This window comes from Amphiprion ocellaris, chromosome 19 (assembly GCF_022539595.1).
Source record: "Amphiprion ocellaris isolate individual 3 ecotype Okinawa chromosome 19, ASM2253959v1, whole genome shotgun sequence".
Taxonomy (NCBI): Eukaryota; Metazoa; Chordata; class Actinopteri; family Pomacentridae; genus Amphiprion; species Amphiprion ocellaris.
In genome coordinates this window covers 8,920,783-8,946,065 of record NC_072784.1, presented here as the reverse complement: position 1 = coordinate 8,946,065, position 25,283 = coordinate 8,920,783, and the positions used below count along the sequence as shown (strand labels likewise).

Here is a 25,283-nt window from a genome sequence, read left to right as displayed (position 1 = left end):
CAGTATGAGTATTTTTGGAGCCTCTCTCATGTGAGTAGGAAAACATGAATAAAACACACCACAACATTGTCTTGGCCTACTTTCTCTGAGCCATAAATGATGGAAAAAGGGCACAGATTTGTAAGAGTGACAGAGAACTGATTGTACTATGTTAAAAATCCTGGCTTTTGTTTGCGAGATTCTGTAAAGCAAAGTTGAGGTTGTTTGAAGAGGAACACAGACAGAGCCAGAAAAATACTCCTATAGCTCATACAGAAGACAACAAACTTTACAAACAATAGAGTCTCTTTTCTAATTTAGCTGTTTGTATCCATATCAAAGCTTTACTCCTCGTGTTAACCTGCTTCTGACTCACCAGAGACAGACAACAGACAACAGAATTCCAGCTCCTTGCCATTTGTTGTTCACTATTCAGTGTGGCAAAGCGTTTGTGCGAGACATTTTCTGTTGAAGAGCAGACTTGTGTTTGCTCTAATCATTTCTAGAGACTAACGCATGCATCCTGTGTCCTATTAGTTCAAACAGAAGCTATAGCAGTGGTGTCTAGGAGCATATTATGTTCATCATCACAGAGTTTACATTTATCTTAAACAGTTCCCGAACAACAACTGTTTTACAAGTTCTTCATGCAGCTGGTAACCCCACTGTCTGACCTGTCTTCGTCTACTAACAGGAAACCTGATGCCAGGGGACCAGATCTTGGAGGTGAATGGGGACAGCCTCGTAGGCATCACAAGTGAAAGGTAATCTAGTAAAGGCTTACTGCTGCCATGCTTGTTTGAAAAGCCGTGACTGTAGCATGACTGAGGTGATGCTGTAACAACAGTAAAAATGTGTTTTGTTTCCGTTGTTTCGTAGAGCTGTGGATATCTTGAGAGCAGCCTCTGCTACCAATCACATGCGTCTTCTCATAGCCAGAGATGAAGAAGCAAAGTAAGCAGACGCCTATGAATACAGAGTCTCACATAGCCGGAGCATTCTGCAACAGAGAATGGTCTGGCTGCATGTCATTTTAAATGTGCTATAGCAGGAAAATGCTCTGCCTTGTTTGTATTTCTTTAAACCAATCACAGTTGGATGGAACTAAGCCCAGAATGCAGCAACAGTGGTCCGCAAAAATAGCGACGAATGCAACTGTTTGGTGAAACATTTGCACAAAGGGGGAAAAGAAATGTCATAGAAATGGTCAGTTCAACAAATAAAACTAGCAGAGCTGCCTTACTGCCAGATCTTCTGCAAACTTGCCACTTTTAATGCAGTAGGTTGCTGTTAGGAGGTTGTTGTTGGTGTCTCTTTTAAAGAAGTGGATTTTGAGAACAGCAACATGTAGTTAATGGAAAAGTGGCAGGTTTATACCTTCTACCTACCAGTCTACACATGAAGAGTCAGACTAATGATTACAGTACTGTACATTAATATAGTGGCACACTGGTTCTCACAGTGCCTTTGTTTTTTCCCCCAAACTATTAAACTGTTTGCATGTTTTAAAGTAATATAACAAAATATGATTTGAACGTTCTAACCAAGAGTATAGGATTATATTAATTCATATTCATTATGATTGATTAAATACGTCATTTAACATATTTATTCTCACATGGCATGATTAGCACATTTATAGGCTTCGTAATTTTCCAAGTTGAAGAGTTTTTCATAAACTACATCTAAATTATTCTCAACATTTTGTTCATTTGTGGTGTAAAAGCTAAGCAAACCAATCGCAGGATTTTAGCCTAAACTAACTGGGCAAAGTGTTTTATATAATGATCATTTGCAAACGTATCATGCTTTCATGACATACACTACCAGTCAAAACTTTGGACAGACCTTCTCAATAAATGGGTTTTATTTATTTAAATTATTTTCTACGTTGTAGATTAACCCCTTGACACCTATTGTCATGAATTGGCATCATACCACTTTCATTCAGACTGTAGTTGAGATAGAGTATCCATTCCCCCAATGCCAGCTTGTTCATATTCAATACGTACCTCGGAACCTTTTGCAAGCACTGGTTTCTCGTAGGACCAGTCAGAGTGGGACCTAAGTATTATATATCTGTTATTATTATCATATATCTGTTCTATGTAATAGATAAATGAACAACCTCCACTTATTTTAGCATCAGCTGGAAAGCAAAAACACACAAAAAAAAAATTCATTTAATTGTAAATAAATTGAGGCGTTAATGGGTTAATTCTGAAGATGTCAAAACTATGAAAGAACTATGAGTTCTATAGTAAACAAAAAAATGTTAAACAAGCCAGAATATGTTTTATATTTTAGATTCTTTAAAGTCAAATGTCAAGTCTTGACAGACATGGATGCACACTACAGCTGATTGTCAGGGGCACAACACTGCAAGGTGGGAATTATAGTTTATGTGTAAATTAAAACTGTGAAATAAACAAAAAATGGGGGATAGAAGCTTTTTGTAAGCATATATCTTTAATATTATGTTACAAGATGACTCTTTTTCATTTTCTTTCTTTCCATTCATGAGCCATGAGGTCAAGAGAGGCAAGTTACAGTCTTGACTAAATATGGTTATGGTATGTTTTTACAGATTCTTTGTGATGGGAGATAAAAACATGAGTTTGGGCTCGGATCAGTTTATCAAGACCAAACTAATAAACCAATTAGAACTACTGTAACCTGTGGTTCCATATGACTTCATGTTTACAGGTTTTAGTTCATGTAACATGAGTGAACACAGAATAAACCGACACCAAAACAAACAACGGATCTTTTCTTCACTTTGTTCTGACACACCTGTTCCCTGACAAGACACGACAGCGGCTCACATAATCAGTAAATAAAGTGAACAGATCGCCTGAAAACATGAATCCACCACATGCAATGTTTGAATTGTACTGACATGGCAATAGTGGCATTACTCTTGGTAATGCTGGTAGTATTAGTGATTAACCAGCTTTATAATCTTACCATGACCAGGCTGGTTGAAAACAAGGTCAGTGCAAGCTGGCGGCGTGACAGCCCTCGCCTCAAATCTACTGCATTCAATTGGATATTTAAATGTATGTCGACAGAAGTAGGGGATTTGCACATTTATGCAAGCAAGGGTGTCGCACTTGGACTTGCCAGCCCTGATATTTCCTCAAAAAATTGGTAGATTCTTAGTGCGGAGTCTGACACAGGCAGGATTTACACCTCAGTCGTTAGAAAGGACACATATCAGAAATTAGAACTGAGTATGTAGAACTACATGAATGTGATCTTTGCGTTGGTGTGTGCAGTGTAGTGTTGATTTCTGTGTAGTGCAGAGACGGATGCTCACAAACTAACGTGAGGTAGCGTTACACCTCTGCTTTGTGTTACACGTGGAGGAATGAGAGCAGACTCGGGAAGTGGGGAGAGCTTAACTTAGGGCAGTGCTCCTGACAGGATGAGCCTTGTGTTGTAATCTGTGCTCTGTGCTTTAACTACCCGGCAGCAGAGGAGCTGGAGGGGAGGGGAGGGGAGGGGAGGGGAGGAAGGACGGCAGTGAGGAGGGGGGATTACGCCTGTCTATCTGTATTTACCTCCCAATCCATTCCCCATCCTCAACCCCTTAAACACATTCCCTGGAATTTTTAAAGACAAAAATCTCAACACTTGCAGCTGCTCTCAAGTCCTCAGGCTGACTGCTTGAGATGGGAAGACTATGGACAAAGCACATCAGGCCGATGAGACTGGAAAAAGGCTTGAATGCTATGCTAACAGCGCACGTATCAATGATAGTGATATAATAAATAGAATAAATATGCTGATCCAAAAGCTTTCAGAATGAAAAAGCTTTAAGAAGCAGAATCAAAAGAAACTGGAATGGTAGTGTGCCTGAATTTAGAGTGGATTCCAGTATCAAAAGCCAGATCAGCCTCTATCACAAACTATGACCTGGGAGTAACCACTAGGGCTCCATCTGCAGATTTCAGTGGTCAAGAGGGCGTATATCATGTTAATAACTCAGATATTTGTTAAGGTACAGGGTCCATTAAGGCCCTAAAGGTGAGCAACATAATTTGAAAATCAACTCAGACTCTAGCGAGGGAGTCTGTGTAGGGAGGCCAGCACAGGGGGAGTGTAATCCTCTGTTTATCCCAGTAATGAGTTGAGCAAGAGCACTTTGTTCCAACTGGAGACGGTGGATGCAGCTCTGGCTAAAGCGTTTTGCAGTAATTAAACTGAGAACAGATTAAAACGTATACAGCTAGCGCTACAGCAGGGGGCCTGACAGTGTGCTGATGGAAGGTGCTGAATAACGTTTGACTTGCTCATCAAAACAGAGGTTAGCATCAAATATTATTATAAGTTTCTTAGTAGTATGCCCATTAGTTTTCAAAGCCTGCAACACTTAAAATACAGAGTCGATGGAATCTGAGCAACTGGACAGAATGACCTTAGACTAATCGAAATTAAATTTAAAAACATTTTGGGTTTGACTTTTTGTGGTATCTCAGACCAATCTTCGGTTGTACTGAGAACCCAGGAGCAGACACTAATGAGGAGGAGACCAGAGAAACAGTTAAATGTGTTTATTTACATTAAATGAATGACTGACACCAAAACAAACAACGGATCTTTTCTTCACTTTGTTCTGACACACCTGTTCCCTGACAAGACACGACAGCGGCTCACATAATCAGTAAATAAAGTGAACAGATCGCCTGAAAACATGAATCCACCACATGCAATGTTTGAATTGTACTGACATGGCAATAGTGGCATTACTCTTGGTAATGCTGGTAGTATTAGTGATTAACCAGCTTTATAATCTTACCATGACCAGGCTGGTTGAAAACAAGGTCAGTGCAAGCTGTCGGCGTGACAGCCCTCGCCTCAAATCTACTGCATTCAATTGGATATTTAAATGTATGTCGACAGAAGTAGTAGGGGATTTGCACATTTATGCAAGCAAGGGTGTCGCACTTGGACTTGCCAGCCCTGATATTTCCTCAAAAAATTGTTATGTTCTGCTTGTAGATTCTTAGTGCGGAGTCTGACACAGGCAGGATTTACACCTCAGTCGTTAGAAAGGACACATATCAGAAATTAGAACTGAGTATGTAGAACTACATGAATGTGATCTTTGCGTTGGTGTGTGCAGTGTAGTGTTGATTTCTGTGTAGTGCAGAGACGGATGCTCACAAACTAACGTGAGGTAGCGTTACACCTCTGCTTTGTGTTACACGTGGAGGAATGAGAGCAGACTCGGGAAGTGGAGAGAGCTTAACTTAGGGCAGTGCTCCTGACAGGATGAGCCTTGTGTTGTAATCTGTGCTCTGTGCTTTAACTACCCGGCAGCAGAGGAGCTGGAGGGGAGGGGAGGAAGGACGGCAGTGAGGAGGGGGGATTACGCCTGTCTATCTGTATTTACCTCCCAATCCATTCCCCATCCTCAACCCCTTAAACACATTCCCTGGAATTTTTAAAGACAAAAATCTCAACACTTGCAGCTGCTCTCAAGTCCTCAGGCTGACTGCTTGAGATGGGAAGACTATGGACAAAGCACATCAGGCCGATGAGACTGGAAAAAGGCTTGAATGCTATGCTAACAGCGCACGTATCAATGATAGTGATATAATAAATAGAATAAATATGCTGATCCAAAAGCTTTCAGAATGAAAAAGCTTTAAGAAGCAGAATCAAAAGAAACTGGAATGGTAGTGTGCCTGAATTTAGAGTGGATTCCAGTATCAAAAGCCAGATCAGCCTCTATCACAAACTATGACCTGGGAGTAACCACTAGGGCTCCATCTGCAGATTTCAGTGGTCAAGAGGGCGTATATCATGTTAATAACTCAGATATTTGTTAAGGTACAGGGTCCATTAAGGCCCTAAAGGTGAGCAACATAATTTGAAAATCAACTCAGACTCTAGCGAGGGAGTCTGTGTAGGGAGGCCAGCACAGGGGGAGTGTAATCATCTGTTTATCCCAGTAATGAGTTGAGCAAGAGCACTTTGTTCCAACTGGAGATGGTGGATGCAGCTCTGGCTAAAGCGTTTTGCAGTAATTAAACTGAGAACAGATTAAAACGTATACAGCTAGCGCTACAGCAGGGGGCCTGACAGTGTGCTGATGGAAGGTGCTGAATAACGTTTGACTTGCTCATCAAAACAGAGGTTAGCATCAAATATTATTATAAGTTTCTTAGTAGTATGCCCATTAGTTTTCAAAGCCTGCAACACTTAAAATACAGAGCCGATGGAACCTGAGCAACTGGACAGAATGACCTTAGACTAAACGAAATTAAATTTAAAAACATTTTGGGTTTGACTTTTTGTGGTATCTCAGACCAATCTTCGGTTTTACTGAGAACCCAGGAGCAGACACTAATGAGGAGGAGACCAGAGAAACAGTTAAATGTGTTTATTTACATTAAATGAATGTGAACAATTATGTACCATGATTGAAGTTAACAGGATAAACCAGACGAAACCAGGGAAGTGAGTGGTGAAAGTGGAACAGGCAGGTTAATTAAGGAATAGACTAGATTATCTACAGGGAACTGAATACCAAATACAAATATCAAAAGTCTCATGAAGCCAGCGATAGGTGTCCTGAGCTAGACACAAACATGGAAGGGGATGAAGGAGAGACTGCCAGCCATACAGACACTAAGGCAGGAGGCCTGACAAAATTCCCACTCAGTCAATAGACCAATAGGTCAGTTTTCAATGCTGTGCCATTTTAGGGCAGCCGATTCCTTTGTGTTTGACTGCAGGAAACGATCCTTTAGAACCTTTTTCAGGGCTAGAAAAAAGTGCTTACTCAGTGTTTGGTATTTCTGAGCATCGCTGAAAAACTTCTGGGTGGGTCTTAATGCTGATTTGTGAAACTTGGAGAAGACAACAACAACAACAACAACAAGTGCCACATCCATACCAGTCTTTCCTTCTCTACAGTACATTGCCATCAACAATGTAAAATTTTCCTTAGAGTCTTGCAGCATACTAAAACACACAAATATACACAAAATCAGGAAAAAAGGAAGCAAAAACTAATTTTAAAAAAAACTACAACTAACATAAAACACAAAAAATGTTGCATGCATATAATGAAAGCTTCACACAAAGTAATACCTTTTAAAGTTTCCATTTCCTCCCATAGTACCCCCAGTTTGCATGAAACCATGATAACACCAAAGACTTAAATGTGCCATGACAGTCACACTCATACCCAAAAATATTCTTAATGTTTCTCCGTTTGTTTCTTTTGAAAAGGAGAGAATTTGCTGAGCTGCTGGAGAAATACGGCTCCAACGGAAGCACAGGATCAACACGCAACTCTCCCATCCAACAAGGTAGGTAAATCCCTGCTTAGTCATTTGTATGATGCATTCCACATTTATTCCCCCTAAAAGCTGTCATTAAATATGCGTTTACATTAGCAGATCTTCTGCTAGCGTGCATGGCAGATGCTACCTAAAGCACAAAGAACTTACACTGAATGTGCACGGCTGTATCTAAAACAAAATGATGATAATGAAAAATTGTCTCTACACCACTGATTTTGATAAGGAAGAACTCTCCAAATACTCTCTAACAAGGGGAAAAAAGGAATAAACCTCAGGGAGAGCTACACTGGGGGATCTTTCTACAAGAGCTTCTTTAGTTTCTGTATATTTTAAGGGATATGTGAAATTACTGCTTCATTACTTAGTCTGACTCACTGGACGTAGGTTGCAGGTACAAGATAACAATGGGGAGCCGTGGGGGGGTTGTATTTAACATTACAAAAGTAACTTTGTGATTAAAATGCATCTTAAAGGAGCATTTCCAAATTCAGTGACAGAAATATTGCACAATTATTGATCAAACTGTCAAAAATGAACACTGTTTAAGGAGGTTATCCCTCACATTGTGATTTCATTGGCAACACAGATACTTCCTTGTCTGCACCACAGAAAACCCACCCAGGAATTAGCCTGATTCTTAAAACCTGCTACACTATTTTCATTCCAGATCTGGAGAATATACAGCAGCTGACTTTAAACCTGCACTGATTAAAGCCTATGGATTAACTTACCATGCACAAATATACAGAAGGGCATGTTAAACAACATTCAATTTAAAAACTTTCTTTTTTTTTTTTTTGAAGCCAAATCAGCTGGTGTGAGGTGTATTCGCTGATCAGTTCAGTCAACTCTCTTTCTACTGTTTGCAAATTCCCTTCACAGCAACAAACAACAAGAAAAACTTCAATCAGAAAACACACTAAAAATTTCAAGTGTTGTGGAGGATTTGGATTGCAAGTAAGGCCGCTCTGCTAATTTAAAAAAATTAAATAAAATTACAGTAATCATCCGTGACAGTGTTCATCTATGACGTAGGTCACTTTCACGCTAATATTTCTCACATCTTCATTCAGATATTCTCACAGCAGTGGATGTGCAAGTGATATTTGTTTTACACTTGAGATTGGACAATACAACAAGGTGCAAGAAGCTACTAATAAACAAAAGATGACACTTGAACTGCTAGTCAGCTCACCAAACTGTCCAACAAACAGCAGACAGCTTGAAATCAGTATTAGCAAACAACTATGCTGCTTGATTACCACCTTTAACGCTACCACAGAAACAACAGACCTCCTCTGGGAGAGTTTCTTCTTCTTGTTCCTCCTTGGCCTGTTAATTCAGCTGCAAACAGTTTACATTTGTACACGAATGCCACTCGGTCCAACCACGTGACTTTTACGGAAGAAGCGATCAGTGCGTTCATTCAGACATGAAGCCGACACGTTCAGTTGTTGTCAGATTAATAGAAACATGTCTGAAAGGGGCTTATGTTTGATAAGCCTAAAGGGTAGATGGAGTAAGTAGGCCTTTAAAAATGGCTTATGACAAGTGCACTTGTCCATTACACAATTGCCAACATCTGTTTCAGTTGGGAAGGAGGCAGCCAGCTGGTACAGATTTGTTAAAACAGGGCTTTAGCATGTGAGCAGTCTTGTGTGCTCTGAACAGGGATCCAACAAGAATTTAACAGCATCCTAGTCATATAAAGCTACTACATGAAATGCTTGCAGTATGAAAATAACTCTAAAAAGAGATGGATGGAACTGAAAAGCATAGTAAGGGTCCACCAATAACTCTGTTTGGATTTTGACTCGACACCATCTGAGAAAATGTAGTCAAGTGTCACAAAAAAATTGCGTCAACAGCAACAACTTCAACTTGCAAAATTGTGTTAAATAAAGTAAATGGTGAGGAAACTGAAGAGTGAAGCTCTGTGTCAGTTGGGATGTAATGAGCTAAAATTGTCCATGTTCTTCTGGACATGTGGACCACCCCAAGAAGCGCTACACAGTGCTACCATTCTTAGGTTTTTGGTATCACAATGCAAATGATGGAGTAAAATCCACTTTGTTTATGAAGCTGCAACCCAGAGAAATCCAATTCTGACATTATGTCTAGTTTGAAGACCCCATTGGTGATAAGAAACTAAAATTTTTTAGCTTCATCAGTCATAGGAGAAGCACATTCTACTCACTAGATGAATGATCTCTGTCATTTTTTATGAAAGAACGCATGATATTGCAGTGTACTGCTGGACTGCAGCATGTATACCTCCCCACAGATTTAGCTTTTATTGTGAGGATCGAAAAGATGCAGATGTTTACTAAAGGCAGTGGACATAAAAACGTCTGGGGAATATTAGAATGGTCAGCATATTGAGTCTTATTCTGTGCTTCTAGTTGCTCAGGCTTAAGATATGTTTGAAAGGACAGCACGTGTATTTAAGTGGAGAGTCCCACTGCTATTGTAGTTTGTTTGAAAAGGAAATGTGTAGAAAGGTTCCTCCCTGCACTTACAGAATAAATGTTTCCTTACTACTCTACACTAAAGTACCTGCATCACCTTGTCTCTTTTGACTACCTGAAAGGAGGTCGCTACCTGGATAGCACATCGTCTGGCTCTTCATCTCGCTCCCAGAGTCCTTTGTTGTTGAGTCCAGCAGGCTCTCAGAACACGTACAACAACAACAGTGGACCAATGCTGCGCTCCCTCAGGTAAGAGTGTGTTGTCAGTATAGGTTTGACATCAACCCATCCATTGCACTGAGTTGGTCAGTTGTGGCCAAATCATGATTTACATGCTGTTTTGGGCATTTGTGTCCATGTTTATCTTTTCAGCTTTTGGCAGTTGTCAGTTGACAAACAGAAAAAAATCATAACAATTCATGTCTGGACACTCTACCCGGCTAAACCCAGACAGATCCTGAAATATTGATATTTTTTTGCTCTCTGTGTGTTTTGTTTATATATTTCATCACAAATTCACCAAAAAATAGGAAAAACTATGAAATGGAGAAAAATTGTATATTGTCTCAAACATGTATAATGTCTCATAATATCACGCATCGACTAGTGCAACTCCTTTCTAGCAGGCCTCAAAGCATGCATGGTCAAACCTCTGCAGATGCATAAAATTCAAAACTCTGACGTTTGCATTCAAAACTACAATGAAAACCATTCCCTCCTACCTGAACTCTCTCATTCAGGTCTACACTCCCTCCCGCTCACTACGCTTGGCCAACAAAAGGCACTGATACAACCACAACAGGGCCGGTTGATAGCTAGACTCTTCTCCTCTGTGGTTCCCTGGTGGTGGAACAAGTTACCAAACTCTGTTCAATCTGCAGAGTCTCTCTCAGTCTTTAAGACAAAAAACCCCCAGCTCTTCACTGAACACCTTTGCACTTCACAGAAAGAAAAAACTATATAAAATTCCTCTTACGTCCACACCACAGTCCTATTATCACACTTGAATTTGTTTTATGACTCTTATCCAGGTTGTTGTCTCCTGAATAGATCCTTACTTGTGTTGTATTTACTCTCAGATGTACATCAGTTTGGATAAAAATTCTGTTAAATGAAACTGTAGAATTGTGGAAATATATTTGTGGTAATGCTGTACTGCTGTCCGTTCTTTATCAGTCTTTGGCTGGAGGTTGTGGTCCATCAGGACCAGAACCTCACAACACAACAACAGCTTTTTCCCAGCAGCAGTGGGCCTTTTCAACAGGTCCTGAGACAACCCAGTGATTCTGCCCATCTCCTCCCACCATAGACATATGACTTTTTGTGATTTATAAACCCTTGATTACGCTTACTGCTAATCTGATTTGTAACATTGCTTCTTATTTGCCTTTACTTCCAATTCCTTGTAAACCTTCTTGGCAATAAAACCTTTCTGATTCTTTAACTTATGTACACTAATGATTGAAAACATGAGAACCCGCCTAATATGGTGCTGGGGAGGTTTTGACTCTGCACGGTCTCTGAAGGTACCCAGCCAGAGGTCTTGCAGCAGATCCTTTAAGTCCTGTGATGCACTAAAAAACACCTGATGTGTTTCAGAAATGCATGTGTTTATGTTTGTGGTTAGTCACCCAGGTGAAGGGGTGATTCAGCTCGTTTCGGTGGCACGATCTGGCAGTTTAGGCATCACCATCGGAGGAGGCTCCAACAGGCCCGACGGTCCTGCAGTCTTCATCCAGGAGGTGCTGTCTGGAGGCGACTGTCACCGGGTAAGAAATGAATAAAATGAACCACTAGAACTGCAGATATTGAAGGAGAGGGAAAGATAAAGATGAGCTGAGTTTCATTGAACTATACCATGATGCTCGAATTGTATAAATGTAGTTGTTTATGATTGTATTTATAATTAGTCAAACAGTATTCCTTTGTATACTTACGTGAAAAGCGTTTTTTTATTTTAAAGCATGTGACTTACACTTTAAAATATTTTTGCAATGCTCAAAATGACTATACTTAAAGTTGTGTTAAATTGAAACCACTTAAGGACATTTTTCATCCCACCCATCAAATTTTAAATAATCCATGTACAAAATACTAAAACATGCAGTTGTTGTGTGAATTTCCTTTTCCTGAGACCAAATCTACAAAAAACTAGGAGAAAAGAATGTTTGAAAATACTTTTAAAATGCCAAATAAGTCTGGAGTTCCCCCTAAATGCCATTTTTCTCTTGTCACACCCCCCTGATGACCAAATTGAATCTCAAATAAAACAATTAAAATGAAACCTAAACCTTCTTATTTTGGATTTCAGGATAAGACAAATTCTTTTTACTTTTTTCTTTACTGTTTTCCATCAGTAAGTTTGTCCTCTTGGTCAGCAGTAACAGCTAGCTAAATTCTACTCCTTCTTCTACTCCTGAGAAAAGGCTAACATTAGCATGGATTAGCAACCCTGTTACTGTGATTAGCGTAGGGTTAACGAACAACAAATAAAACACGGAATAAAAATGGTACCATTGATGTGTACACTGAGCCAATCAAGCCTTTGATAGGTTATTGGCTATTATTGATGAATATGTAGCAGAAAATTTCAAAAATTTTGAAGCCCAAATCTCCTCCAATTCTGGAATGACCCTAAAATTACACTAAGTATAGTGGAAGCTGCACATAAAGCATGCTTTAATAAATTCAATATATACTTTTAGTGTATTTGGGGTATTGTAATCACTAAAATAGTACACTAGTGTGAAAATATACTTCCAGCTTTAGAGATTTAATTTATGAATGTTCAAAAAGTATACTCACATTGAACTTAGAGTATTACCAAACTATACTGTATACTTTAAATATACTGTAACTGTATACAGTTAAATAAAATAGTGATCACTCAAGTTGAGCTTAGTATTAGTAGTCGTACTTAAAAATGTCTATTTGGTGGATACTTTAGCTACAAAAATAGGATACTATCATACAAGTACACACTCTGCTGGACTCTCCTCCTGCTGGTCATTAGAAAAAATGCAGATTTTTATGGCATTTAACATGTTGGCCTCACTTGTCAGACCTGAAAGCTATGTCCGTCTTTTATGTACAGGTAATGGAGGCTACATCGCAGCATTTTAGATTTTTTTTGCTCATACTACAGTAAGTTTTGTGAGACTGATTTTCTGTGGCATGCGAGAGGGAGTGCACGAATGGCTCAAGATCACTGTTGCACTAAATATTAACTGAAATGGTTAGTAATGGAGTGAATAATAAGATCTAAACATTGTTATTGGGATTTCTTGGTTTGTGCCATTTTTGGATAATTAAACACGCCTCAGGAACATCATTACTGTTCCTGAGAAACTAACCTAACAGGAGGGTTGAGCTAATAGGTGGAGAGAGACAACGGGAAGAAGGCAATGAGAGAGTGCATGCAGACATGTGAAGCTTTGACCACAGATTAAACTACTGTTGAGCCATGCCGAGGTCGAAGGTTTCTGATCCTGTTTCTCTGACTAGCTGTCTAAAACCGACAGTAAGTACGAGCCTGTCACGTCCACCCACACAGTGGAAACACATACTGTATGTATGGCCAACCAAACACTTTAATTAGATTCATCCTACAGCCTTTTCCATTGCATTTGTATGTAATATAGGTTTTTGTGTTAGTCTTTTTACCATACTGGTAAAGTAAATTGCATATTGTTGTAAATTTGAAACTTAAGTCTGTGGTTCTTATCATACTGAGGACCATCCAGTGCTGACTTCAGAGATAATGCAAGAGGAAAATGATCGTGAAACAATCTACCAAAAACACAATGGAATAGAATACCCAATTTCCTGAACAGCCACATACACGTTTTTAATGTTAGCACTCATAATTGTTTTATTGTACCAACACTGGAATGCAGCAGACATAAACATCTCCAAAGAAATTATTAGCAGCGTTGGCTTCACTGTGTTGTAACTCAATTGTCCCGCCTTAATGGTTTGACCTTTGCATTAGTTAATCTTGCTGCTGTAATCTCAGCATCACAGGGACCTTTTACTACTGCTGAAATCGTGTTAATGGGGAATTAACTACGCTAGTGGTGTAGGTTGCCAACACTCCTTACTATGTAATAATAGTAACAAGCACATGTGTAGTAGTAGTAGTAGTAGTAGTAGAAGTAGTGGTGGCAGTAGAGTAGAGCTATTTGAGTCTCTCTCTTGTAGGTAAACGCACATTCAGTGATTTGCATAAAATTTTTGTAACTGTTGATTTACACTAATACCAAGCAGTTGACAATAACAGCGATCGTAACTCAAGATCTTCATCAGTTGACCATTAAATGTTTGAGCTGTCACTAATCCTTCTGACCTCTAGGTGACACAGCTGAAATCTCAAAGACCTTAACCGTCAGAGTTCCAAGCAGTTTCTTGGCTCTTGTCGTATCTTCCCTTAGTGTGGGCTCATTTTGCACTGCAGTATGAAGTCCTGCACCTCTATGGAAACAGTACAACCATCAGTAGAAGTTGAAGAAAGATCTGGTGCATACGGATCATCTGTAGAAATTTAGTAAATTAAAGATATGCAAAAAATTGATTATGATGAAATTCTGGAATTGTAAGCCTAGAGCTGGATCACATACTGACCATCTCTGTCTTGTACTTGTTCCTGGGAGAAGTTCTGGTTGAAGCCCTGCTCCCACTCATACATGACGTGGTTGTTGTTGACATCGTCGTCTTCAGGATTGCCCTTTCGATTGAGGGAAGGAGCAGTTGTGGCGTCTCTGGAATGGATGCCTGAATCTAGTTAGGACTGTTGCTGCCAGTGACTGACTGCCGCCTTACAGTCTGGCTCCATGGCCATGTCTAGTTCCATCAGATGAGACCAAAACAAAAACAAAAAATGAGAACTACATTATACATAGGAATACAAGTAAAGCCCCAAGCTGGATAACTAAACTAAATCAACAAATGGTGTACTTACAAACCCAGGGGGAACAAAACTAAAGGGGCAAGGTAGGCAGGCATGAGGAATCCGGGAGCTGGCGGGTGAAACAAGACAGGTAGACAGCAGACTGAGGACAGGGAGGGGATCGGTGGGTATCCAGGGATGGTGGGGTTATGGCAGACTGAAGGCAAGCTGGGATCGGTGGTAAAACAGAGTCCATGAGGGGATCAGCATCTATGGTCCGGCAAGGAGTGACTGAATGAAGTGAGTTTAAATAGTTGGAGGTGAGGTAGTGGGCAGTTGTCCTGAGAGGTCTGATTCCTGCAGCGGACACTCATTGCAGTAATCAGCAAAGTGCAGGCAGGTGAAACAGGGAGAGCAAGCGGGCGAAGAACTGCTCTACTATTACGTACAAATTGGTAACACACATTTACACTTGTGAGCATAATTAGTTTGTTGCCAGTTTTCTCCTTTTTTGGGTTCATTCAGTTTTTACATCTTGAAGACAACTGATTGCTCTGAGACTGGCTACAAGATTGATTCTAAGTAATCTTGCACAAAAGCGCACTGGTAAAACCATATAAGGGTAGAAGTGAGAAAGAAAAAAAATACAGCAAATGTTCTCCAAGTCTTGTCAGGAAGCTGCTGGTAAACATGATAGATGAACTCTGCACTATAGCAGAGCGCTTGACAGAAACAAGGCAGAAAGTGCTGGATTGTACAACCTCATAGGCTCAGTGGAGACCTTTAATGCTTTATCTGGTGGAGGAGAAGAGTGTCAGGGTTTCAGTATTTTTGTCCCACAGAGTGTGCATTAGTCCTGCTTCCTGCTGACTTTTTAAATTCATAAAGACTCTGAATAATGAAGTCTACTGGTACAAATGACAGTGGTGAGTGATATCACAACCAATAAAAAATAGGACCAAAACTAGAATAGTTCAGTACACAGCAGAGCTGAGTACACACTTATGCAGTATCATTTAAATGTCAAATGATTCAACATTGTATCACCTTACATTCAGTGCTTCACTTTAAAGTATTTGTGCTTATATAAATTTTAAAAAATTAAAAAATTAAATTAAAAAAAAAAACCAACCAACTCTGACTGAAATATTGGTATTAAAAAATGCCCTGTTCATAGAAAGCAGCCCATGTAGATAAGATCACTCTGTTTTTGCTTGAGTAAATATGACATTAGAACATCTTTCTGTTGCTGAAATGAAAGGTGCTCTGATGTGATATTTACTTAAGTAAAAACAAACTCAAAATCCCCAAAACGCAACTTTGTTAGAGACAGGTCACAGTGAAGCAAAGTCCACACAGTCATTAAGGTTCTTTAACTCATGCAAAACTGCAAATTACTGCCTTATTGTGTTACAACGGCTGTGAACCCTCTGTGTTCCTCAGTCTTCTGCTTATGGAAGCAGGTTGTCCATTACCTCCAAATCCCAGTTCTTAATCCCTTGTGTCATATAGGAAGCAAGCTAGAATTTCATGCACCAGGAGTTTCTGTATGGGATGAGTCAGCAGGGGGATTATGCTGCCACGCATTTGTCAGAATTTGGGTTGTTTTAGATGGTAAACACTAGGCAGAAGAAAAACGCTAGATTTTCATGTAGATTAGGAAGGAGGATGATTTTTAGTTGTTACATTTAGCAGTGTGCACCTTTTGGTGAAGAGTAACAAGCCTTACAAAGCCTTTCCTAAGTTAGAGCTCTGCTTATTTTGCCATATCAAGGTTCATGTGGCATTTTCTTAAAGTTGATGATGTATTTTCAAATAAGCTGTACTTGAGTCACTGTTTTATTCTTTAATATGACAAAAAAGGGTCCCTCCTACACCTTTGTGGTGGGGCCATCATTTTTCACCAAAATCTACTGAAGCCAGTCTAAAGAGATTTGAGGAATCAGTAGTACCTCCTGTTTAATGTAACTGTTTACAAGGTTTTGGACCTACATCTGTCAGCCAATCATCAGTGGAAATTTCCCAGGCTAAATCCTATTGTCTTGTTCCAAATCCCAGTCACAGGTGTTTCTGTGGGACAGAAATTGAAGGGATATTTTTCACATTCGTGTGAAAATGAGAGAATCAAGGTCACTGGGAACTTTAAACTATTTCATTTCTTGGTTTGCTCAACTGTGCAAATTAAGATCCTTTATTTTTCTATATCCCATATTTAACTTTTCCTCTAGGTTGTTTGACTTAGTGTTGAGTCTGGACAGTAGCTGTTGGGTTTGTTGTAAGTGTCCTTAGCTGCTTGACCAATCAGCATGGGAGGAATTGATAAATAAAGAAAGAGCAGTGGAAATAGAAGCTGAATACAGTATGTGACAATGGCTACATGTTACATTTAAGTTCCAGCCTTGAAAAATGCATGATAGTGACTATACTTGGCTAGGTGCTGAGGTTCTTGGCACAAGCCCCTACAATGTCTAGAACACTAGGTCTGAATAAACACCATTTACAAATCCTGTCTATAAAAGTAGGCCTCAATATAGACCGTCCTATGTCTGTCTCCCTGTTGTGCAGGATGGACGTCTGAGACCTGGAGATCAGCTCATTGCCATTAACAAGGAGTCTTTGATAGGTGTTACCCATGAGGAGGCTAAAGCCATGCTAAACAAAGTCAAATTCAGGTGGGTGGTGCTTCTTTTATTGCTCATCGAGTAACTAAAAGTGAGTAGAATTAGTCAACTATAGACAGTGTAACCTCTTTCTTATGTCTTCTATGTGCGTCACTATTTCTGTGTATCTGTGTTTGTATGGTTTTGTGTTTCCAGCCAGGACAGTGCAGTGGAGATCGCTTTCATCCCAGGTAAAGGACTCTTTCCAAGCAGCACGTCTCTCCACAACGGAGTCCAGCGAGCCACAGGAAACAGTTACAACTCTGGACGCTTAAAAGTCCACATCAGATCACCTGAGGTCAGCTGCACAACAGTCATTACAATTCTTTATTTTGTTTAAATTTTGGCAATTCACAGCATATGTCGTCTCATAGCACTTCACATAGTATAAGACCTTAAGAATTTTAAACATAGAACAGAGAACCGAACAATCGAAAGTCGCCTTTGGATTCCCACAGTGGAAAGGAACCAACCTAACCCATGTAATGGTGGTATACACCGATCAGGCATAACAGTATGGCCACCTGCCTAATATTGTGTTGGTCCCCCTTTTGCTGCCAAAACAGGCCTGATCTGTTGAGGCATGGACTCCACTAGACCCCTGAAAGTGTGCTGTGGTATCTGGCACCAACATGTTAGCAGCAGATCCTTGAAGTCCTGTAAGTTGCCAAGTGGGGCCTCCATGGATCGGACTTGTTTGTCCAGAACATCCCACAGATGCTCGATTGGATTGAGATCTGGGGAATTTGGAGGCCAAGTCAACACCTGATTGTTGTACTCCTCAAATCATTCCTGAATCATTTTTCCTTTCTGGCACTGTGCATTATCCTGCTGAAAGGGGTCATAGCCATCAGGGAATACCATTTCCATGAAAGGGTGTACATGGTCTGCAGCAATGCTCAGGTAGGTGGTACGTGTCAAAGTAACATCTGCATTGATGGCAGGACCCAAGCTTTCCCAGCAGAACATTACCCAAAGCATCACTGCCTTTTTCCCCATAGTGCATCTCGGTGCCATGTGTTCCTTAAGTAAGCAACCCACACGAACCTGCCCATTCAAATGAGGTAAAAGAAAACGTGATTCATGAGACCAGGCCACCTTCTTCCATTGCTCCGTGGTCCAGTTCTGATGCTCATGTGTCCATTGTTGGTGCTTTCAGTGTTGCACAGGGGTCAGCATGGACACCCTGGCTGGTCTGTGGCTATGCAGCCCCATACACAACAAATTGTAATGCATTGTGTATGCTGACAAGTTTCTATGAGAACCAGTATTAACTTCTTCAGCAATTTGAGCAACAGTAGCTCGTCTGTTGGGTCAGACCATACAGGCCAGTCTAACCGTTCCTTCCTTGGATCACTTTTGTTAGATGCTGACCACTGCAGACCAGGAACACCCTACAAGAGCTGCAGTTTTGGAGATGCTCTGACCCAGTCGTCTTCTCAAACTGGCTCAAATCCTTACACTTGCCCATTTTTCCTGCTACTACCACATCAGCTTTGAGGACAAAACATTCACCTGCTGCCTAATATATCCAACCCACTAACAGGTGCCATGATGAAGAGAAAAGCAGTGTTATTCACGTCACCTGTCAGTGGTCATAACATTATGCCTGATCAGTGGATAACTGCATGGAAGAAAGAGAGAGGAGAGTAGGGGAACCCAGTGCATCATGGGAATCCCCCAGCAGTTTTAACCTACAGCAGCATAACCAAGGGACAGCTTAGGTGATCCTGAGTAGCCCTAACTATAAGCTTTGTCAACGAGCAAAGTGTTAAGCCTAATCTTAAAAGCAGAGAGGGCGTCTGCCTCCCGAACCCTAACTGGGAGCTGATTAAGTAACAGAGGAGCCTGAAACCTGAATTCTCTGCTTCCCATTTGACCTACGTAAACTCAGGGAACCACCAGTAAACATGCAGTCTGAGAGCAAAGTGGTCTGTTTTGTGCTGTTAAAATAAGGTCTTTAAGATAAGATGGAGCTGCGCATTAAGAGTTTTACATGTGAGAAGCAGGATTTTATATTTCTATCCTGGATTTTACAGGAGCCATACAGGGTCTAATATGGGAGAAATGTGATCTCTCTTACTGGTTCCTGTCAGAACTCTGGCTGCAACATGTTGTATCAGGTGGAAGTTTTCAAGAGAACTATTGGGACATCCCAATAGTCGGTAATTACAATAATGCAATCTAGAAGTTATAAATGCATGGACTAGTTTTTGAGCATCACTCTAAGACAAGATGTTCCTTATTTTCATGATATTGTGTACATGAAAGAAGGCTATTCTACAGGTTTGCTTGATGTGGATGTTGAACAACATATCCTGATCAAAAATAAGTCCAAGTTTCTTTACAGTAGAACTGGAAGCCTGGGCAATGGTATCTAGAGTTTCTGACATTTTTTGGGCCAAATGCAATTTTTTAAATCTTAGTTTTGTCCAAATTTAAAGGAAGAAAATTAGAAATTATCCAGGCATTTTTGTCCTTCTGACATGCCTGGCGTTTGAATAACTGATTGGTTTCATTTGGCTTTATAGAGAAATATAACTGGGTGTCATCTGCATAACAATGGATATTTATGCCGTCTTTCCTAAAAATATTGCCTAATGTCTCTGTTTTGTTAGTAGATTCTTAGATTGCAGCAACAAGTGTGAAAGTGCAGAATATTTTTAAGTAAAAAAAATGACTAGGCGTGAGTGTCCACAATGTATCTTTGGCTGCTGCATCAGCTCAACAACAATAGGATGCAAGATGAGACGTGACTGACTTTTGGGAAACAGCAGAAACTTTAAAAATGTTTCCCTCTGCTTGTCCAAGAATTTGTTTTCTTGGTGTGTTCTTGTTCTTCCTAACCATACAACCTCAGGAACAATTACAAAAGAAAAGGCATTTATTGATTAACTGTCTTAAATATGTTTGACAGACCTATAGTCCGTCAAATGTATTTAATCATTTCACTGATTCAAGCTAGTGAAATTGACAACGGTTAGTTTATTTTCTCCTCATCCAGTTGTGAGCTCCAGTCTATGTTCTTTTGTTGCATGTGAACGGCTATGAAAGCTTAGCAGGCTACGATCAAAGCTTTTCATTCTGTTGTGTCCGTCAGTGGATTTGCCCTTCAAATCTGCTTGTTGTTTTGTATTTTTTTGCTTTCCATAATCAAATATACATGTGTTTTCTCTGCAGATCTGTACTGAGGAGCCAGCTCAAGTGTCCTCACCCTCTCCTGACATCTGTCCTCCAGATATCCATATTACAGGTAGAGCTCGTCACTTCACACAGTCTCTCTTGCTTCCTCTCCTATTGTTTTCATATGTGCTGTGCTCAGAGCAGTACAGGCTGCAGAGTCAGTGGTTGATTCACAGTGGGATTGGAACTGGTTATACAAGGATACATTGCAGGGACTTTTTTTCCTATTAATCAATGCAAGTTCACCTAACTTCATTGGGTAAATCTGTCAATAATGTTTTGCTACTTAAGACACAACTACGTGTCGAAGTCTGATATATTTCCTTTCTCTGTGTCATACTGCCATTGTTGTCCAGAAACTATGAAGAAAAAATCAGTGCTCCACTGAAAAGAAATGCTTCTTGTTTGAGTAATATTTGATACAAACTAGTTACCTGATGTTAGAAGAAGTTACTGGGTCTTTTTAAAGAGGCTCTGCACTTGTGTGGGGCTTTTCAAGATGGACATTGTCAGAAAGTATTGACAGATGGACTTCTCATGGGACAACAACAACAACAAAATACAGATAAATACTGTAATATTATACAGATAATACACTGAATCACTGAGGCATCGATAAAGACCTCTGGGGTGTCCAGTGGCGTCTGACACCAGGACGCTGGCAACAGATTCTTTGGGCTTTGTGAGTTTGGATTAAAAAAAAAAAAAAACAACAGCAACACATAAACAGCCCTGCTCTGACCCAAAACGGATCTTCAGAACAACATATAGTGATCTGATACCTTAAACTGCAGCGTTTAACTGGTTTTTCTACTACTATGTATATAAAAAATGATGAGCTGATACAGTAGCAGCAGATAAAATTGCTGACAGATGTTCAGAGACATTTCCACCGGGTTTGTGTGCTTCCAAAACTTTTCTTCATCTGTCCCAATTTCAACAGTAATATGTGATAGAGGGGAAACAGGGTTAGTACACGAACTACAGGGACATCTTTAGTCACCTCTACATTCACTTCATCACTCACTGTTGATAGAAACCAGAGATAGTATTCACAACATTTATAAAGTAGCCATGTCCCTGTCAAACCAAGATATCAAATGTTGAAGTTATGCAACTGTATTGTCCAAAAGCAAGAGGACAAGGACACAACTTCATGTTATTCCTGGCAGAAGGATGGTGCTTCATTTTCACCTTCTCATTATGTAAATTACAAAGATTACATATAAACTAAGGAATAATATTATTTACCCTCTATTTTACGATGTTCCCATGTGGTAACAGTTACATTTTCGTGATTTCACTAAAAGGCAGTAATTAAAAATGCATGTTTTAATCTTTAGCTGCAAGAAAGTGGCCCTTGTAGGACAACATTCACATGACCAGGAAGTTCAAGCAGAATTTCACACTTACTTTTTCAAGCCTCCCAGAATTGACTAAAAGTTTAATATTTATTAAAAATTGCTTCAAGAAAAAGCTAAACTACTCTCTGAGTAAGTTGACCTGTCATTCATGTACTATTCTGATATGGTGGCAGGTCAGGGAGACTCACCGTTTCTGATTTTCACCCTTAATTTTGGCGCTCAGATATAAGGGGAATCAGAGTTTTGATTTATGAAAAAAACACAAGCTCCAGAAGAATCTATAAGAATAAGGCGGAGGAACAGTAATAAATGTTCTTCAGTCTTTATGCATTGTCGCACTTAATAAGCCCAAGGGATAGTAATAAGTGTGCTTCCATGCTTATTCACTAACTTTTGATAACAGGATGTTGACTATATTTTTGCTGAAGAGCATAAAAACTGAAAATAAGATTTTTTTAGTCAAATTAAAAGTGCTTAATATTAAAATTAAACTCTATCAGTCAGACCAACAGCTCTGGTGTTAAGGGTCGCTCATGGCTCCTGGCTCAAAGCCACCCAACAGCCTCTCCAAACCCTATTGGCCAGGATTACCCCAGCCAAGGTTATTTGCTTGGTGCTATGACAACTTAACTCCCTGCCAGGCTCTTACTGGTTAATCCAGTTGCTAGCTGTGACAGATGTCAGCAGTTTGTACTGAGGTGAGCACACAAACATTCCGACTGCATTTTTTTTTCCCTTTCTGTATGTTTCCAGAATTATTATATCAGTCACAACAATGTCGAGCTGCAGTCTGACTGAGTCATCATATTAAACAGAAGAACATTTTCAGAAATGAGTCTTTCCTGCTGCTAGTTGGTGCTTGAGCTTTAACACAACAGATACACAGTCATCTCCTCGACTTTGACCTTGTTTCCCGTTGTCCGTTTCTGACATAAAGCACAGGTAGGGGAGCACGTCATTGGAGGTGTTTAATCCTGTTAGGGAGATAAATGGACTCATGACGTGCAAAATCCTACACAAATACTAATACACTGTTTCACAAAACAGTCAGGTCAGTTTCGAAGTTCATTCTTGACCTTTTAATCGGCACCTGACTAAACATCCTCACTCTTCAGTAACTGTTTTGTAGATTTCGAGCATCGGACCTATGACATCTATAAGGTCCGACTGCCTGTGGATTGCGTCATTGTGTGTAATGTTGTCTGTGCTGTGTTTATTGGTGTTGTTGGTCATCTGAATACTTTTACTGAAAAGCCCAACTAGGGACAGGGGTTGAAAATTAGCTTAATGCTCTACACTCTATATGTAATACGTCAGATGTGTTTTATGTTAATTGCATGGTCCCTGATCAAATAAATGAATAAATCAAATCAAATATCATTTCTAGTTCATCTTTTAAATGGAACTTTGGCTTTAGCTGGTTTTATGAACTGCTGCTGATATAGTGCTGTCAAGTACACATTAATCCTCAAAAAACTAAATCTAAATTTGTTATTGTTGGGATTTCACCCTTTTGTAAATGTGGTATTATACATTTTCAGTGGTTGCAATCATTTTTTGAAAATATCAACTATCAGCTTCTGAGGAGTCGTAATCTGACTATTGACAGAATTCTGAAAAGCACTGAAAATCAGCAAATTGTTCATGTATTATAATGTATGACGTAATGTAAAGGAGTTCTCATGTAAAGTTTTCTTCAGAGGTTTACAAAAGTGTTTGACCACAGGCTAATTTCTGACCATTTGACCAACACTAAACCTATTTTGAGCTCTTACTCTTTCCTTCAAAAATGGGGAAAAATACGTAACAAAACTGCGCTGATTTCATATTTAGAAATAACAGTTGATGCAGATGTCTGTGGCACTTAAACAATAGATGAATGACGCTGCAGTGGTGGAGGATAGTCACTACAATCAGCTCATACACTTAGCAAAAGGGTGTGCAGACTCCCAGAGGTCACCATCATCACAGCAAGCCGCCGTACAAATCTGGGACAGACAAGCTCATCAAATTAATATTAGACACTGGCTGTCTGCCCTCCTCTCTCACACGGTTTCCCTCTCATCTGTGTAATCATCTACCTTTCTTCCACTCCTCTCTTTTTAATCATCTGCTTTTCATTCTGCCACCCCACCCCCCCGCCCTACAGCGAGTATCACTCATCCACTCTGATGTTACAGATTATCCAACTATGTTTCTCCTCCTGTTGTTTACTAGGTGTGCTGTGGCCTCACATACACTCTCCCTATTTTGCTGAAGGGTCAGTGGATCCCGGTTGGATATTTGCAAACTCTGTCTTTGTCCTCTTTAATTTTTCTCCTTCTCTTCTTTCTTTTGTCGTTTACAAGGTTCAACCAGCCAGAGGTCGCCGACAGGGGCAAAACCCAAGATAACACTGGACCCATACATACGCCTCAAATCAGACAAGTTAGACTTGGTGAGTCCTGTTCTTTGTCTAGGCAAATTGTTCAAAACTTTCGGACCTCTTATAGATGAAATGAATAACACTAATCATCTTGTAAAAATGAGGTTGAGGTCTGGGACAATATACACTCACCAGCCACTTTATTAGGTACACCTGTTCAATTGCTTGCCAACACAGATAGCTAATCAGCCAATCACATGGCCGCAAATCAATGCATTTACACATGTAGATGTGGTCAAGACAACTTGCTGAAGTTCAAACCGAGCATCAGAATGGGGAAGAAAGGAGATTTAAGTGACTTTGAATGTGAGGAATTCAGAGAGGAATGGACAGACTAGTTGGAGATGATATAAAGGGAACAGTAACTCGAGTAACCACTCGGTAAAACCAAGGAATGGAGAATACCATCTCTAAATGCACAACACATCCAACCTTGAAGAAGATGGGCTACAGCAGCAGAAGACCACAACAGGTGCCTCTCCTGTCAGCTAAGAACAGGAAACTGAAGCTACAATTGGCACAGGCTCACCATAATTGAACAATAGAAGACTGGAAAAACGTTGCCTGGTCCGATGAGTCTGGATTTCAGCTGCGACATTCAGATGGTCAGAATTTTGCGTAAACAACATGAAAGCATGGATCCATCCTGCCTTGTATCAACGGTTCAGGCTGCTGGTGGTGGTGTAATGGTGTGTGGGATATTTTCTTGGCACACTTCTGGCCCCTTAATACCAACTGAGCATTGTTTAAATGCCACAGCCTACCTGAGTATCTAACCATGTCCATCCTTTTGTGACCACAGTGGACCATCTTCTGATGGCTGCTTCCAGCAGGATAATGCTTCAGAATCTAGTCAACACTGAAAAGATTACTATAGAACAATATCCAGTTTTAATGAGGGGCTCTACTGGATGGATGAACAGCATTCGTCCAAAACATCATTCCACATTTGGTGCATTGATGGTGGTAAAGCTAAGTTTAGCAGAGGTGTTTGGGTGAG

The 25,283-nt window shown here is 40.0% G+C and overlaps 1 protein-coding gene across 3 annotated transcripts in view; it reads left to right on the top strand.

Annotated features, from left to right (window-relative positions):
* The window catches only part of si:dkeyp-72e1.9 (syntaxin-binding protein 4), a 75,491-nt gene that overhangs the window by 38,004 nt on the left and 12,204 nt on the right, over positions 1 to 25,283 (top strand). For all 3 annotated transcript variants that reach the window (XM_023293897.3, XM_055005498.1, XM_055005499.1), the window contains exons 4-12: positions 674 to 743; positions 859 to 933; positions 7,225 to 7,304; positions 9,889 to 10,015; positions 11,394 to 11,535; positions 17,217 to 17,323; positions 17,468 to 17,609; positions 20,492 to 20,564; positions 24,207 to 24,295. In XM_023293897.3, coding sequence (XP_023149665.3) covers positions 674 to 743; positions 859 to 933; positions 7,225 to 7,304; positions 9,889 to 10,015; positions 11,394 to 11,535; positions 17,217 to 17,323; positions 17,468 to 17,609; positions 20,492 to 20,564; positions 24,207 to 24,295 — 905 coding nt within the window. The remainder of the gene's footprint in view (positions 1 to 673; positions 744 to 858; positions 934 to 7,224; positions 7,305 to 9,888; positions 10,016 to 11,393; positions 11,536 to 17,216; positions 17,324 to 17,467; positions 17,610 to 20,491; positions 20,565 to 24,206; positions 24,296 to 25,283) is intronic.